Source organism: Lonchura striata, chromosome 1A, assembly GCF_050655825.1.
Source record: "Lonchura striata isolate lonStrDom1 chromosome 1A, ASM5065582v1, whole genome shotgun sequence".
NCBI lineage: Eukaryota > Metazoa > Chordata > Aves > Passeriformes > Estrildidae > Lonchura > Lonchura striata.
The window spans coordinates 5,861,241-5,879,316 of NC_140741.1; the positions used below are offsets into that span (position 1 = coordinate 5,861,241).

The 18,076-nt window shown below is 40.1% G+C and overlaps 1 protein-coding gene across 2 annotated transcripts; it reads right to left on the reverse strand.

The window, feature by feature from the left end:
* Nucleotides 1–3,625: 3,625 nt before the first annotated feature.
* SAMM50 (SAMM50 sorting and assembly machinery component) lies at nt 3,626–17,493 on the reverse strand. Of its 2 annotated transcripts, XM_021535506.4 has the most exons (15): nt 17,378–17,493; nt 15,040–15,150; nt 13,891–13,992; nt 13,329–13,416; nt 12,716–12,822; nt 10,753–10,883; nt 10,464–10,551; nt 9,845–9,973; nt 9,682–9,753; nt 8,526–8,612; nt 7,128–7,198; nt 6,652–6,719; nt 5,715–5,861; nt 4,575–4,716; nt 3,626–3,834 (listed from the first exon to the last, which is right to left on the reverse strand). In XM_021535506.4, exons 1-15 carry the CDS (start codon nt 17,396–17,398, stop codon nt 3,789–3,791), a joined length of 1,410 nt encoding a protein of 469 aa, XP_021391181.1. In that variant the 5' UTR covers nt 17,399–17,493; the 3' UTR covers nt 3,626–3,788. The 2 variants fall into 2 exon arrangements, with proteins under 2 accessions (XP_021391181.1, XP_085425024.1); XM_085568898.1 differs by lacking the exon at nt 17,378–17,493 and having other exon boundaries at nt 15,040–17,194.
* Nucleotides 17,494–18,076: the final 583 nt, after the last annotated feature.

Here is an 18,076-nt window from a genome sequence, read left to right on the forward strand (position 1 = left end):
TTTGTTTGGTTTTTTTTTGGGGGGGGGCAGGGTTAATAATGTTATTTTTTAAATATTGAGAAATGCACCACCTAACTGATGCCACCGATTTGCTTCACAGTGTGTTCCATTATGTATTCTATTTACCTGAAAAGCTTGTACAAAAGACCATTTATCCATGCAGACGTTTGGGTTGCATTTTTTTGCTTAACAAGAGAGGAAAGCACAGGATACACTCAGCAAAGTGTCTCATCCCAATTACAGTGAAATAATCCAACATCATTGCAGTTGCTAACAGCAATTTAGCACCACTCTCACAAAACATACATCCACTATCTCAACAAGTTTGCCATGGTTGAGAAGCTGTGCAGAAATTCTCCTGGAAAAGATTCCTACTGAAGCTGTGGCTGCGAACTCCAGCCACAGTTTTCTTTTGTTTTTCTTTTTTGTTTTCTCTTGAAAACAAGAATAGCAGAACTGTAGTGTACACTCAAATTCTGTAATTTTGGGATTATTTTCCTTATGCTCTCTCATACAAAGTTTAGGATAATCTTTTAGATATCTGACCAACTCCTTTATAGTCCCACAAAGGACTCATGGTGTTTTCTTTCCCCGTAACATCACAGTAAAAATTCACACTTTTTCATGTGAGTGCTCACCCAGTCCAGAGAAGAGGGAGCCAACCTGACCTCCCCTCACTTTTCAGTGTTTGATCACACATGGCAAAGTCTTGGGATGCTTCCCTCAACAGGCACAACAGGGACAATTGTTTCTGCACAAATGCCTGACAAAACCAGCAGGTATTTTGCAAAGGGAGGAAGTACTAAACTTTAGCTGCTACACCCCTGCAAAGACTGGCAGCCAGATCTGTGTGAAAAAAGGCACAGAGTGACAGCAAAGGTACTTAGGCTGAAGCACACTTCTGTATGACTGAGGTCAGCACTGGAATTTATTTTTAAAGCATATATTTTCAAATACAATATGCCCTTACTATGGCAGCAAACCTGCCCCTTACATTCTCACAACCTCCCAGTTTCCTCTTCCATCTTCACCTAAGCCCCCCAGAAATATATTCATTAACAGCACCCGAGAATACCAGATCTTCCAAATATAAAGAGCAATTTCAACTTTTTTATATAAGCAGAACAGCTGGAAACCACCCACAGTCTTAGAAGTGGTGATGGAAATATTTGCCATACTTCTGGCATGCTACTGGCACCTTCTCACAGGCTCGTGGGTGCCCTGACACATCACTGAGATCCTTCAAACCTTGTCCCAGAACAATCCTCTCCTCCCCAGGCCTCCCTCAGCCCCCAGGAAGGGCTGCAAGCAGTGACTTGAGACCACAGCTGAAGGGACTCTGCCAGCCTGGTGGGACCTACAGCCTCAGCACTGCTCACATGAGATCAGGAGGCCACAAGCACATTCCAGGTGTGCTGTTTGGGGACACTCCTTGATACCTTGCTGTCTCTAACAGTGGCATGCCTGAAAAGCAAGAGCATCTTCACTACTCCACAGGTAAATGATATCCAAAACTGTCCATTTAAACAAACACCAAGCTTCTGAATCACAGTTCTGACTGCAGCTCTTACTCCTTTTATCCTTTCAACTCTGGCCAGAAACACAACCACAAAGAACATGGATTCAGATCTGCCCAAAGCTGCTCTCCAACTGAACACTATGGCAGCTTTTACTGGAATTCTGATTTCTACCCTACCCATTTTAAGTATCTGGGCCTCTGCAGCAAAATTTAAATGGAAGTGTATTAATCATACGTTATTCCAAAGAAGCAACTACATAAGCCAGATGCTTCTTCCAGAGGAATTCAGACATACTTTCTGTACTGGATAGCTTTTGTGCACTTGTGGTATGCCATAAGGAAATGTTACTTTTCAGCCTAGTGCAATGCCAGTAGGAAAAGTGATGCACATGGAGCCTCATGGAATGTGATTTTGCTCTCCTTATCCAACTGGACCATTCTCTGGTGAGTGGCACAGTGAGGTCTGTGAGATGTGCTCAGAAGATCTCTTCAGCCTTCAGCAGTTTCTTCCATTCCTCCCTTGATGCTGACAGAGTTCTCTCAAAGCTTCATTGTAGCCTGGCTGGTGTGTGGTGTGCACACCGAGTTTGGGCTGAGCTTGGGGTCTTGTGTCACAATAAAGTATGGCACATGAGCAAACACAGTGTGCACAAAATAGAACTCTTAAGGCAACAGAATGCAGCTAACTTTGAACTCCTAGAAGAAAACCCTAACAGTATTTTAGTATCTAAACATTCACATTAAAAATATTTTTATACGTCAAAATGTCAATAGTGCTGGAAAAAACTAACAACATTTGTTGACATTCTTAACATAGTTTCATATTTTATCTCATAACAACAAAAGAATCATCAAAAATGCTAGCTTAAATATGTACTTGCTACAGTATCTTTTAGATAAACACACTGAAAAAAGTTTTTTTATATCAAATTTTGCTATTTGAAACAGCTGACTTCTGTCATTCACAGCATTTTGAACATCTGTAAGCCTAGTGCTGCCACTTTATAAGGGGAGAAGGATGTTTAATCAAGCAGAGCTCTGCAAATCCAGACAGTCCAATTTCATATTTTGGAGAATTATCAACTAAACCAGATTAATTACTGTGTTACACCAACAGCAATACATACCAATGCTAAAGCAATGTATAAAACTGTGTTCTCTTTTAAAAAGGGTGGAGTTTAAGTGCTGACTTGATTGGGAATGAGCTTTCATGGCAGTCCTGACATATTCAGCAAAGTCAGGCAGAGCACCATCATGTCCAAAGCTGTCTTTAGCTGAGCAGAAATAAAATCAGTTTAACAGCCACGTATTTCTGTTCTACTCCCCCAGAATCTTCTTTGTATTGTGATTTTAAACCTGCCAACACTTAACAACAAAAAAGAGTGAATGTAGAGACAGGGAAAGTCCAAGTTCACATTCTCTCAGCATGACAACACAGGGTTGATACACATAAAAACCATCAGTATGCAACTACCTCCAAAGATGTTAGGACCAAAGTAGTGAATAAGTCTACCCTTATAAACTGGATTATACCCCAAGTGATAAAGTCAGAGGTGACTTGGAGATGAAATTAGCATCTCAACAAGTCAGAAGATAGACACAAAGAGAAACCAGGTAATTCTATACATTTGTATGTCTGGAGACACTTTTTGCAGCTGCTACAAAAAGCTGCTTTTGCAAGACATAAATCAACAGCTTTGCTGAGAGCATTAAAACACTCAAAGTTCAGAGCCCTGAACCTTTCAAAATTATAATTTTAGTATTTACTATGCTAGACAGATGACTTGAATTTTTACACAATTCAGATTTTAGGCATTTAAACAGGTGATTTATAACAGTGAAACATACTCAAATCAGAACATTTTGATTCATTTAGAACCATTAAACTGGTATAATTTTTGACTTGTAACAGCTTTTTCAAGGACTTGTGGTTGGAGAAGGGAAGGCTGTGCAGACCAATAAAACTCTAATGATATGAACCATATCCAAGAGCCAGTATCTGACAGAACTCTAATACTTCAAGAAAAAAACAATAACTAAAAGGTGTAAGATAGACTCCTACAAAGACTCTCCCATCTTTGATAAGAATCAGAGGTACAATGAACCTTTAGAGCATAATTATTTAATGTAATTTCTTGTGGAGTCCAAGAGGTAAATCACTCAGCTGTGTATCAGCATTCCAAGGAAAAAGGACCATTTCGAATTATATTATAGTCTTCATTTCATCTCCAAAGCACAATTTCATTCCGTGATGAAAAATATTTCTGTATTATAGAAATCTTATTCCTGCTCCAAACTGAACACCATCACATATCCTGAGAAGAAACAAACAATAAAAAATGTAAGTGATATATAAATTACAAATGAAATGAAAATCAATTCTCCCCATCTCCAAATTCCCCAAATTAACTGACGAAGGTTTTTTAAAATAAATGTTTTGACAATCTGTCACCTCTATGGAGAATTTACATTTCCAAATAAAGCCCATAATTTTGAAATCGCTACTATACATTCACATTGCCCACAGAAACAATCCTGCTGCTGTATGAAAGACTGGACAATACTCACAGATAAGAACACGCCTCCTGAAGCTTTTTATTGCATATTATATTTCCTTGATGCAGGATAACTGGTTGCTAACAAATTAATTTGTTATTTTTTTCTCTTTATCTATAAACTTGTTTTCATTTTTCAAGCAAAGCCATTAAACTAGGTATTTACCAAAGACAGCAAATGAGGTATTTATCCAATCATTTGGGTTTAGAAGGCTTAAGAACACCCCACAATCTGTTTGAGTGATCACTTCTCCATGAGAAATGAAGCTGCTGCACAGCTATTGGAATATTTCAACAGCTGCTCTCAAGGTAAATGAACTGTGGCACTTGGGAAGCAAAGTCTTAACCCAGCTGTGAAACCCAGGTGAGTAAAGTGGGCTGGGAAACAGCACCGAGACGTCTCTGTTGGTATGGACTAAACAAAACCACAAGGCACAAGTCTCTCTGAGACAGCAGCCAGCAGTGCAGGGACTCTGCAGAAGCTGGTGTAGCACACCGACCTGTCTCCAGCCTGTACTCCCATGGGGAAGCAGTAGTTGAGCTCGAGCCTGGCGATGTTGCCCAGGCGCAGCACTATCCCCGCGCCGTAGGACCAGCGGATGCACTCTGCCAGCCTCTGCAGGTGCGCCCTGGGACCGTCACCTGCAGCCAAACACCAAGGCATGAGCAGCACAGCAAGAGAGCAGAACCAGAGTACAAATACTGTGATGCCAGCTGGATTCTTGGCTGGTCTCTATGTCCCACTATAGGGCACCTACTAGCAAGAAGAAGGAAATGAGTATTAAAGATTTCAGTGTTTTTACTGCTCTTTTCCAGTGCTTGAAGGAAGCCCACAGGAAAGATGGAGAGAGACTACTGACAAGAGCCTGGAATGACAGAACAAGGGGGCATGGCTTCACACTGATCAGAGAACAGGTTTAGATTGGATATGAGACAGAAATTCTTCCCTGTGAGGGTGCTGAGGCCCCGGCACAGGTTGCTCAGAGAATTTTTTCCCATCCCTGGAACTGCCCAAGGCCAGGCTGGATGTGGCTTGCAGGAACCTAGGATAGTGGAAGGTGTCCCTGCCCATGGCAGGTGGGAGAACAAGATAAGCTTTAAGGTCCCTTTCAACCCAAACCATTCTGGGACCCTATGCTATGCTACTATTTTTAAGTTGATTGAAGTATCTCGTTCCCATATGGATGCCACGTTTCTTACATCAAGTGAAGCAGACATCAAATATTACTATATTCTACAACTGACTGAAATCATATTGAAAAGTCATACATTAATATACTGAAATGTATCCTGAATAGAGTTAGAGATGGGAGGAAAAAGAATCCTCTCAGCTACCACACCCTCATCTAATGCCACCACTTTTTCTTTAGTTCACCCAGTAAACACCAGAACTCCACTAAAATATCATCAAAGACATTAAAAAAAACATCATAGACACTACCATTACTCTCCTGGCTCTCTTTCCTACAAGTTGTGCTGGAAATCATGGAGAGAGCTAAATAAACTACTGGCAATCTGTCAAATATAAAAGCTAAAAGCAGCAGGTTTTTGATAGGCAACAAAATATGAGTGAACACACACAGAACAACTCTTTGCTTTTATATGAAGACAAGAGGGTTTTTTATTCTGTTGAGTCTTACCATAGTTGAGATTGCAGAGATTTCCAGCATTAAGGAAGAAATGTGTTCGGAAAAGGTCTCCAAACCCTCCACGGCCAGGCCGGAAAGGGAGAGGAGTGTAGAGATGCACCCCTCCAGCCCAGTAGGCTTCTCCTCCCAAATAATCACCTGTTTGGCCAAAATGTTGGAATAAAGGCATTTACTGTGGAACATATTAAAGGAATCACTTGTTAAAGGTACAAAAACACATACACAAGTTGTTTTACATTCCATAATTATATTCCACTTCTACCCTTTACAGCTCTTCCCATTTGCTTCCAACTCGCTCCAAACTCATCACTATTAGTTTGAAAAATTAGAACTTCCACATTTCTTTAAACCTTCCAAGGGAAGTGCACTTTTCTTCCTTCCCTCATCAGAACAGCCTGAGGCATGGCAGTTCATCAGAATTACCTCCTGATCACCTCTGCAATACTTCCCTTGGTAATAAAAATGGGCAGTTGATACAATTGAACTATTAACTTCAAAACAGACTGGATATTGAATCCACTGATAACAGCAGAGTAAGGAATAGAACTGAGGAAACTCCTGGCACTCCAAACACCTTTCCCCTAAGCTACATGAACATAGGCTGGATCAAACAAACTGTTGCTATAACCATGTTTTGGGAACTTTTCCAGCTTGAAGGTTGCTTAATAATTAAAATGACACACTGGAAGTGTGCAAGTTTGAACACACATGTAGTTTATATAATTAGTAATTAATCACAGCTTAACTAAGAACTACCTGGCTTTATCCCATGGTGAACTGATCTGTAACAGCATATCAAAGCCATAACACCTCTTTAAAGTAGAGAATGAGTGTAATCTTTATCAGGTTATACAAAGTTTAAGGACTCTCTGTGACACACAAATATTTACAGTATTGTCAGAGGAGGGGGATTTAAAAAGTGTCAGACCTTCACTCTGGGGTCCAATGCTGTACATACTGAATCCACGCACACTTGTTGGTCCACCAAGATAAAACCTAGTGAATATAGATAAATTTAATTTAATGCTTCACTTAAAGGTGCCTTTGTAACAAGTTTAGTAATGTAATCTTTAAACACCAGCATTAGAAGGCAAAATTGGCTACAGAGTGAATAGAGTCACAATATGGCTTTGTGTATGAATAAATCTATGCCTGATACAGAATTTTGCAGGTTTTAAATACCATTTTGCAACCATAAATATGGGTAGGCAGAGCTACTACACAGCAAATTATAAATTTTTACCAGCCCAATATGAAAATGGCTTGAGTATGAACATGCAATTACAGCTAACTACAAACATTTTATTCTCCTTAGAACTACTACTGTTTTTCTCTTGTGCAGAGTTTTCTATGTACAATACCTCTGTTGCCTGTAAAAAAACCCCAAACATTTAAAAAGCTTGCCTGTCAGCTATACTGGATGGCCTGTCTCCAATAGGTACCAGCATTCCACCCCAGAATGATGCTGAAACAACCTTTGGAGAGAAAAACAAGTTGTTTACTAGCAATTATTCCTCAGGCAGAGCCCCCATCATTCTCTCAGAGTTATAGCTCCTCACATCCTGTGGATATCACACCCTGTATGCCAGATTTGCAAGAGGATTTTCAGGAAACTCTTGATGGCTGCTGCCCTCTTTCTTTTATGCAGTGCTGTGCCTTGAAAACGTCAATATAGCACATTTGAACCAAATGCTACTTCAACAACAGCTTAACAGAGCACTCAACTTCATCCAGCACCTCTTGTCTTGAGAATTTTCACGTCTTGGATTAAGACAACACTGCTGCCATCAATTATTCCTGGCAATTTGAAACCCACAGGAGACTGAGTCCAATAAGAAGCTGCCAAAAATGTACAATTATAAATTAACCTTATAATTACATGAAACCACGTTCTGTGACTCACTATACTGACATCAAATAAATATACGGAATTACTCTTTATCTATTAAAAGTAATTCTTGCAATTCAAGTCACTGAAATAAGTAGATTTAATCATTTGCTTGCTGCCTGTGTGCCAGGTAGAAGTATTACTGATAGACAATGCCATCTACTGTCAATACCTTTAGGATAGAAATTATTGTAACCCCTGACTTTTAAATCATCATGATGCAAGGTGCTGTTTAATTCCCCATTCAGCTCTGAGAAGAATTTACTGCACTATCGCCATGTGATAAAAAACTTATTTCTAAATTCAGTTAGAAATATTCCTGGGATATGTTGAAATCCTTATTTCAGATTTTCAGTATTTCAATTCAAAGTCCTATTTCCACCTCATACTAAATCAATGCTGTCGAAATCAGCCTTCCCATTTTTTCCCAATAATCTTAAACACAAGAAACAATTACATGCTCTGATACCAAGATGAATAGTTATATATTCGACATTTCAATTAAAAATGAAATTAAACCAAGATTATACGAATAAGAATTATAAGAATATTCGTGAAGATTTAAAACTCTTAAGCTTTTCAAAAACTTCCAAGGTTTTTGAAAAATCCCTCCTAAGGAAGACCACAAAGCACAGACATGACCAACATCACTTCTGGAAGGAAAATCATTCTTATGGATAACTGTGAAACAAGTTCTCTCCAAAGTTTCCACTTTTCAAGTGATCGTGCACAGCAGGAACGTAAAGTTAAAAACACAGATAGTCAATTTCCCAGAAAACAGAATCAAGTGATCTAATCCAGCAATTTTTCAGAATCTTTTTCCTAATCCATAGTGGGAAATAATCGTAAGACATAGGTTTAATAGCCCCATAAAAACCTCAGGTCAATTACTAATGTATCTTTAAAAAGTTTACCGAATCCCAGAGAAGTTGCTTATTCAACTGAAATTCAAAATCCTCTTTCAGAAAGCTCACATCTCCACCTACATAGCCAGCCAACTCCTGCAAAGACAAAAATTTATGGAAGTTGCAACAGGTGTTATATGTTTCTTTCCTCTAGAAGTTCAGCATGTCTGCATCAGCAGAGGCAGTGGGTTTTTTTTACAAGAAATACAGAAACACTGGCATGCTGAGGCAGCTGGTTTTTGGACTGAGCCTCAGAATAATGAGTTGCATTTTTTTCCTTTTCCAAATATTAAACCAAACTATTGCTTTCCAAGACATTTTGTAAATGAAGGCAAAATAGCATGGAGCTGGAAAATGCAGCATGCGAAATCAAGACTGTATTTTCCTAGATCTGAGAAGATTTCATGTGGTGAAGAAGGGCATGACACAATTTGTTATTTTCCACTCTTATGAAGTGACTGAACTAACTTAGTCTTAGAGGCAGGATCTAACAAATTACACAGTACCTAAATCCTGACTTGCAACCACTTTTCTCACTCACAACAGTACACTGCTGCTTATTTTTAGTTCCAGTGGCATTTCAAATCTGCCTCTAAAGCATTAGAGAAATTAATGCTTCTGAAGTATTACCTATAAGGCAGAAAAGCCAACTTTTAGAAAGGCTCTAACTGTAACAAGAGGGAAAAACATTTTCTCTACCAAAATGATACAGGCATATGTCTTGGAGAGTTATTTTTACCCAGTCTTTCATTTTTAATTCTCAGACATAGAAATTATGTAAGTAGCAAACAGGACTACAGCCTGGCAATCTGCATGACAGTGTTAAAAAAAGAAGGGCTAATTAATACCCACTGAAAGTGTGGTGCAAATACTGTCAGGGATATTGTCTCTCAGCTAATAAATAATATAATGCTGATGGAGAGGCTGTGCTCTTTAACTAATGACATACAAATGAAAATTTTCCACCATAAAAAAAAGTTTATTAGGCTTAAAAGGCACTCTGGGTAAACAGAAAAGGTAATTACCAGTCTGCATTGCCTCCTAGTCAATTTTAGATTTAATTTCTAACTTTAGACGTTGTTAACATGAACAACAATTAGATAAATTAAGACTTATTTGAACACACAGATAAACCCCAATAATAGCACAAATGATTTAAAGCTACCTGATTAATTTTCAGCAAAGCACCGCATTTTGGCAAGATTGAGGAGTTCCGGGAATCAATTACCATGGCATGCTGAAAAGAATAAAAAAATTTCGGTTAGGTTCTCATACCTGATGACTCAAAGTCACTGTGTTTTTAAAATAGTATCATGCAAAAGCCTTACAGAGAGAGAAGATTTTAGAGAGTGTCCACTTTCCTCTCGAACAGAAAAGGATGCTGTTCTAGCAAGGCAGCCAAGCTCTCTCCACACACCTTCCCACTTCAGTGTGTGATTGGTCTTCCAGATGGGAAACTAAAATAAAGAATTGAGAAAGTAATGAAAACAATTGTTACAAAATTAAAATAAGTATTTTTTATATTTGAGTCTATGGCTTTCTTCCCAAACTTCTTGAAGCACACAGAAACCTTTTTCCATTTCAGAGTTATGCTAATTCTGCTCCAGCCAAGAGAGATGCACACTAATTAATCCATTCCAAATGAAAAATATCTTGGATTGGGCTGATACAATAAACTAGGCAGTCAGCCCCCTCTCTGAAATAATAATTTTTAAAAAATTGAAGAAAAACATATTGGCATTTTTATACGGCCAAAATGAGACTGAATTGTAACAAAAAAATCTAAGATGCAAGACTTCTATCATTTTCAAAGCACTGACCTCTTTCAAATAAAGACAAGTCAGCCCTGTGCATGAGTGCTTCAATTATTCAAAAAGTAAACCAAATATTTTCAAAAGCCCAACTGAAATGTAAATGAAGCATGTGTTATACTCACGCTACACTCACATTAAATTCTGTTGATATTCCTCTGTCTGTTTCTCGAAGAGAGCTCCACGGGAACTGTCCAGTTACTTTGTACACATTAACTGCAAAACTGAAACACAACATTACTGGCAGGTTTGAAAGGGAAACAGGGAAACTCTGAATAACTACAAAAATTTAAGAAACCAGCTCTGCTACATCATTACCAGACCCTCAGGAAAGAAAAAATGTAATTCTTACTCAGTGAAAGATCTTATTAATTGTTTTATATTCCTTCACTAAAAAAAGAAGTAGTGAAAAATGCATCCCCTACTTTCTTTCAAAGTTTCCAGGCCGTGGCTTGAAGAAGGACAGGCCATATGAAGTTTCCTTTGTTCCATAGGAGAACTGGAAGGTCACCTTTTCTGCACGTCCAAGGAGATTTGGGAACTTGAGCCCAAGCACCTACAGAAAATAAATAAAAAAAACCCCAAACACTAGACCAACAAACAAAAACCTCCCCACATCATAACATTTTATGTCGTTTGCCGTCTTGCATCTTAATCATATGCTGATGACAATTCAGAAACAACATGAGAATTAGAAATTAAGGTATTTAAAAATACTTCTAACTGAATATGGGTTTTTTCTCAGTTTTCTCTCTGCACTGGCAGCAAAAGCCAACAGTGCAAGTTACAATCAAAACATCAGATTTTTATTGCTGTTTAGTAGCTGCTGACTTCATTTGCACTCTCACTGAGCCATCAGTAGTGATGTTACTTCCAAGAAAATCTCCAAGCCTGCCTCAAAGCCCTGGAGAACAAATCTTTGGTACAATAAGGAGCAGCTCTGCAACTGCAGACTCTCCCACTGATCCTCAGGAAAAACTCCTGTCAGGGAGAGTTAATCAGAACCAAAGCAAGGGAAATTATCATGACAGAGCCTCTTCCCTGTAGTTTTGTTTTGAGCAAGTTTTGTTTTGAGCAACCAGACCCGATGGTGGCACAACACAATTCTACAGTTCTCCAGAAACTACTGGAGCAGTTTTGCCTATTCTAATACAAATTCCTTGCATCCTTCAGGCAGCTCTTGGCCCTCTGGCAAAAAAGATGGACACAGACACAGGCACTATCACTGTACTACTGTTGTGTGGTTTATTGGAAAAGAATATTAAAAAACTCCCAAATCCTGACTGCATTTGTCTGACAACTGTTGGAAGCAAACCAGTAACTTGAGCTTTGTAATGATGGTTTTTATGCTATAAAGAGAAAAGGCTTTTAGTATGAAGTACTAGATGTCTAAACTTCAGCTGAATTTAAGGGATTAGAATAAATAAATCTATTCAGCTTTGAAGGAAACATAATCTGGGTTGCCAATATCAGTCTATTCAAGTCATGCTTTTAGAGCATTCACAAATTGTACTTCTCTGTGATAAATTAAAATAAATTAGAAGAGGAAGCTGAGCACAAAAAGAGAACACAAGAAGCTTTCAGTCAGCTCTGAGCAGCACTGGAAGCAACAGGTAGGATTCCCTGCTGGTTTCCTTCAGGCCACAACACCCTGGAGCTGGCTCCTGTGCAAAACACCATCACCTGAGTCATGAGGGATCTTATCCAGGTTAAAAATACCCCTAAGAGGAAAAGGATGAGCCCTTTGATCTGGCTTATCCACCAGCCTCAGGCACAGTTGCCCTGTGCAAGTGAGAAGGCAAAAAGGGTGCAGGATGAGCACCTGAAAGCACTACCTGCTCACAGCAGCACTTCTGGTAAAAGCACATTCACAGAGCAGCAGTACAGCTGGTACTTCCTGGGGCAATTGGTAAATATTGTTCACACAAGACTTTAATCTGATGCATCCTTAATTGAGTCATATGAAAACAAGTTCCAAAGTTTGTAGAATTCATGAAAACCTACAGCCCAGAATAATTGATACCAGGCTAAAAGAGAAAAACTAGAAAAATTTCTAAGTCAAATATAAAGCATTTTGACTGAGAAGAAAAATACTTCAAGTATATCTCATAGAAACACAATGCCAAATTCCTTACTAATCTCTTCAGTAGATGAAACATCTTAAATAGTACAAAGAAATAATTCATGAAGTTTCAACAATTAAAAAACTAACATGCTGAGCTGGAAGCTACGAAATAGGCTTTGGCTGAATGAAAGCCTGGCACAAAGGCCTGACAAAGTCTTAGTAAGACTGGATTAAGACTGGATCACCAAATTCCTTGCTAGGCTTGAAACTGAAAGTAAGAGAAATATCAAAAAACCTTACAAATAATTTGAAATAATCCGTACCATGCTGCCTTCATTGTTGCCAACCATGGTGTTATAGCTCCCAGTTAACCTTCTCAATTCTGTTACCTCAAAGGTCACATCTAAACCATTTGGAAGGGCATCATCTCCTAAAGAAATAAATGAAGTGCATGTTATCTCTAAAGAGATATTTTAAAAATTGCAGACAGAAGGTTACTTGAATTATTTGAAAACTGAGTTACGGTATAATATAAATCCATGCTACAAAGGGAAATGGTTTGAGAAAAAGATGTTTGGATGTGAGTGCAAATTTGACTCAATCATAGGATTACTGGCTTTAATCATTTCATGTCAATGTGATATGCAATACAAGTACAGGACACATTTTCAAGTTTTCCCCTCACATGTCCCTTGAAACTGGATTAAGGAAAGCTTACTGTAATTATTTTAAGTGCTGAAAATTCACTCATGGACCTACACATATATGCAAACACGTGCAAATACATTTCCTTCAAAGGGATAACTGATGTAGATACATCTGTATCCACAGCATACCAACCTGTTCATCTAAAATATATATAAAGTTATACAAGACAGGGAAATATAGGTATGAATATATGAAAATAAAGGTGAGGATAAGTGAGGGAATACACACCTTGGCAGGTATCAATCAGAACATCCACCTGTCTAAAGATTCCAAGACGAAGCAACTTCTCACGAGCTTCATGTGATTTTCTCATCACCTACAGCATGAGAAAAGTAGCTCAGTCATAGAATCAGAGGATATTTGGGATAGAAGGGGCTTTCAAGATAATCTAGTCCCTTTGAGTCGTTCAGGTTAACAAAAAATAATGAGGATAAATTAGTTAAAATGCAGCTAAGTTGTAAAATATTCACAGATTTTGTATCTAAAGACATACATGTGTGCCCCTTCAAAACAGAACACAACCACTTTAACACTTGCTTATGCAGAAATAATTTGAATCCAGAGCATCTGGCTCAATACCTTCATATCTTTCATTAGTTTGCTTCCTAATTACTTTAATAGTTAAAACAGTTATTCAAATACGTGCAAGTAGTTACAACTTATTTAGGGGGCCCCTGCTCTTGACAGAGTTGTCCCATGTCTGAAAGGAGTAGCCAAAGCAGGAAAACAAAGAGAAAAAAAATTAATTAATTTTTTTAATAGCAAGCCTGTTAATCACTGCAACACTTACATCAATGAGATTTTTTGCCTTGAAAACATCAGAGATTTCATACATGATGATGTCATCTTTGGTCCTTCCAAGTCCATCAAAGTGCACATGCTGAACCACCACCTAAACACACCAAATGTTTTACACACAAGTACTGGATTTGCATCTAATAACAAGGATCAGGGTCACCAATGCACAAAAATTATTGTGAGAAACCCTGATGATTCCTAGGGCTAATTCCTGCTAACCTACACCATCAGAAATTACTGCTTTCTAAGATTCTGGGATGTAGTTCCCATAACACGAAAATGAAAGAAAAGAGATCTCTAACACCAAAGCTAACACTGGTTGTAGCATAAGAAACACTGACAGACTGCAGCTGCTGGGGTTTTAATTAAAAACGTTGTATGGACAAAGAAGCAACTGCAGAAATCACAAAATCATTACGTACATAAGAGAATTATGCAGTTAGTCATAGTTAGCTGCTACTTCTTTCATCATCTATACATAAGCGAAGAATTAAAAGAAGAAAATCAAACAAGTGTACAAGCCACAAATATTTAAACTTTATTAAAATCATCCCTACCACAGAAGCAGTGCAGTTTGAAATGCAACTGAAAATCACTCCCATTATGAGGTTTTATACTTACATTTTGATACATAATCACCTGAGACAATTTCATTGTAAAACTTACAGCACCTTCCACTCCAGTACAAATGAAGTACAGCAACTGCATTTCCCTTATTTTTCCAATATTTTCAGTGAATTATAATTTTAGGGGTAAAGGTCAAAAAAATCCTGCTTCAAACAGTTATCAAGGATTGGAACAGACTGCCCAGGGCATTCACCACCCCTGGGGGGATTAAAAACCACATGGATGTGGCACTTTGTTTAGTGCTGGACTTGACAGTGCTGGGTTAACAGTCAAGATTCTGTGATCTTAGAGGTCTTTTCCAACCTAAACAATTCCATGATTCTACACCAGAGTTTGTAAAAGAGACTATGCAGATTATGGTACCTCTATCATAAATATCTGTGTGACTCTGTGCATTCATGTATAATACAACAGAAAAATAACAGCAACCTCCTATTACTGCCCAATTGCTGAAACAAACTGCCAAGGTATTTATTTCTCCCCACAAAATTCAAGATGTTGCACAGGCACTTACATCTTTGTTTTCAAGAATTTCCTGCTTGCTCTCAGGTTCAACTTCAACCAGTTCAGCTTCCTCTCCCAAGGCACCAAAGTCTGGCCCAGCCATTGGAAGAGGCTCCAAACTCTGAAAGCATAAAAGAAAACTGCATTTAGTAGGGTACATGGATTTGTGATTGTTACCTTTTGTAAATGAGAAAAACCCATGGTTCTCAACATCAAATCCTAAGGGAAAAAAGCAAAAGACAAAATGAAAAAAGCAAAAGCAAAATTAATTACCTGAACACTTGACACCTACCTGCTTGCTGAAATTTATCACAAGAGCTAAACAGCTTCCACATTGAATGATTTCTGAAAAATACTCTGCATTCTTTCAAAAAAATAGCCTTAACTTTTAAGACAAGCTTTTTATGCAAAAAGATGAATTCCACCTTCTTAAAAAAAAAAAAAAAACAAAAACTAAAAACTCAGGCTGTCACTTCTCTAGTTTGGGTTTTAGGAGGCAGAAGACTATGAATGTCAAACAATTTTAAAAGAGGGTGTTCTCAGAATGTTAGTTTGCTTTGCATGTATTTGCCTGCCTTTATATTTCAGTATTTCTTTTAGGGGTAGACTTTCAAATATGGCTTGAGAACCTCAGGTTCTGACCATCAGAGCCAAACACATTAATGAAACACTGCATGGCTTTATTTACTACACCTGAAAGAAGACTTATCAGAATAGCTGCTTTCCTGAAGAGCAAATTGTTGTTGCATATCAAACTCCAGTTAAAGGAAGACAAAAGCTTCTACCACTGCCACAAATTTCAGACAAGTGTGAAACACTGTGTATCCACACAATATTGTCTAGCAGTTCACACCACAGAGAGGGACACAAAACAGAGACTACAAGAAAAAAATCTTGAAACAGAAATTGCATTAATCATGGTATTCATATACTCTAGAACCTTAACCAAAGGCAGCTCCCTGCAGCTGTTCTTCAGCCTTAAAACTGAACAATTAGACCTCTATGTTTCTTCTTTAAGCACTGGTAGATGGATTTGGAGATTTGTGCATCTCCTCAGGATGATTTCAGGCATGTGAGGCCCCTCAGCCCTCTCCAAACAATGCGAGGCTCCAGCCTCCAATTCTCACCAGAGGCGCTTCTCTTTGCGCTGTCTTTTTTCACCTGCTTGGTTTTGGGTTTTGTTCAGTTTGAGTAATTTTTATTTCCCCAGCCTCGTTCTTACCAGCCCACCTGCCTGGGGGAGGTCAGCTGGGGGAAAGCCTTGGGAACGACCTGAAAAAGGTATTCTAGAGGTATTCTACAGGAAGAAATTTTGTACTTAGTAAGATTTTTTTCTCCTTTGTGAGGGATTGTGAAAAACGCCAATTGCTTGGTTTTTAAAATCTTAAAAATAATAAAATGGTTATAAAAATAATAATACAATTAGAGTAATAAAGTTTAGAGTTAGGACAATTACAAGACAATAAAAAGCAAAGAATTACGGACGTCCGGATGCTCTTGGACACTAAGTCACAAAAAGCATGCCTTGTGAACAAAGGAATCACCTTTAAACCAATACACTTGTTGCATACTCATACATCCTTTATGGTTATGCATACATTCTATTTAAAACAAGAAACTCTGTTGTGTGTCAGCTGTTTCCTTTGATCCCTATGGGATCTTTGAGCCTGAGCAAGGCTTGAAGAAATTAGCTTCTTCTGTTAAGAAACAATAAATTCCTCTGCTTTGGAAGATTTAGGTGTTCCTCTAAGCGAGTATCTCATTCCTAACAAAAAACCTTCCCCACAAAACTAGTCTCTATTTTAACATTATGCTAGAACCTAAAACTACAATTAACACACTACGTAAGACAATTAATACAGCATAACTGACATTGCACCTATAACATTCATTGTAACATTTGCGAAAAGCCCATCATAAAATATGCATTTTTCACATGAGGGTGCTGAGGCCCTGCACAGGTTGCCCAGACCAGCTGTGGCTGCCCCATCCCTGGAAGCATCCAAGGCCGGGCTGGACGGGGCTTGGAGCAACCCGAGACGGCGAAAAATGTCCCTGCCCTTGGCAGCGGTGACCGCACGACCATAAAGGTCACCTCCAAGCCGCCACTACCAAGGATCCCACAAACCCCAAAAAAGGAGCTGGGAACGAAGGGAAGGCGCCTCCGAGCAGGGGCCGCGACCCCTGCGCCCCGCCGGGCCCCAAGCGGCACAAGCGGCGGGCTCGGGGCGGCTGAGGCGGGCACGGCCCCGAGCGCCGCCCCGGCCCGGAGGGCGCGGCGGGGAGCGCCGCGGCCTTTGGGCGGCCCCAGCCGCGGGGGCGGCGATCCGCAGGGCCCCGGGGCTCACCCGGGCGTGCACGGTGCCCATGGCGGCGGCGGCAGCGGCGCGGCCTCGGCGGCTCCGGCGGGCTCGGGCGCTCAGGGCCGCGGCGCGGGGGCGGCCATGACAGCCGCGCCCGCCCCGCGCCCATTGGCCGGGCCGGCGGAACGGGCGGGGCCGGGAGCGGCAGCGGGGCTCGGCGACAGCGGGGGTCAGCCCGAAATCGGGGAATTCAGCCCGAAATCGGGGGTCAGCCCGAACACAGGGGGGTCAGCCCGAAATAGGGGGTCAGCCCGAAATAGGGGGTCAGCCCGAACACAGGGGGGTCAGCCCGAGATCGGGGAATTCAGCCCAAAATCGGGGGTCAGCCCGAACACAGGGGGGTCAGCCCGAAATAGGGGGGGTTCAGCCCAAAATCGGGGGCTCAGCCCGAACACAGGGGGTTCAGCCTAAAATCAGGGGGTTCAGCCCGAACACAGGGGGGTCAGCCCGAAATAGGGGGCTCAGCCCAAAATAGGGGGTCAGCCCGAACACAGGGGGGTCAGTGCAAAATCGGGGGGTTCAGCCCAAAATCAGGGAGTTCAGCCCAAAAGTGGGGGGCTCAGCCCGAACACAGGGGGTTCAGCCCAAAATCGGGGGCTCAGCCCAAAATCGGGGGCTCAGCCCAAAATCAGGGAATTCAGCCCAAAATCAGGGGGTTCAGCCCGAACACAGGGGGGTCAGCCC

What these genes read in the sequence shown, in the direction of transcription:
- SAMM50 (XM_085568898.1), bottom strand. Translation starts at nt 15,189, where the DNA reads ATGTACCCTACTAAATGCAGTTTTCTTTTATGCTTTCAGAGTTTGGAG. An exon ending in CTCTAAAATCTTCTCTCTCT is followed by an intron (nt 9,754 to 9,844) that starts GTAAGGCTTTTG and finishes TATTCTTTTCAG; the next exon opens with CATGCCATGGTAATTGATTC. An exon ending in CTTTGCTGAAAATTAATCAG is followed by an intron (nt 8,613 to 9,681) that starts GTAGCTTTAAAT and finishes TTGTCTTTGCAG; the next exon opens with GAGTTGGCTGGCTATGTAGG.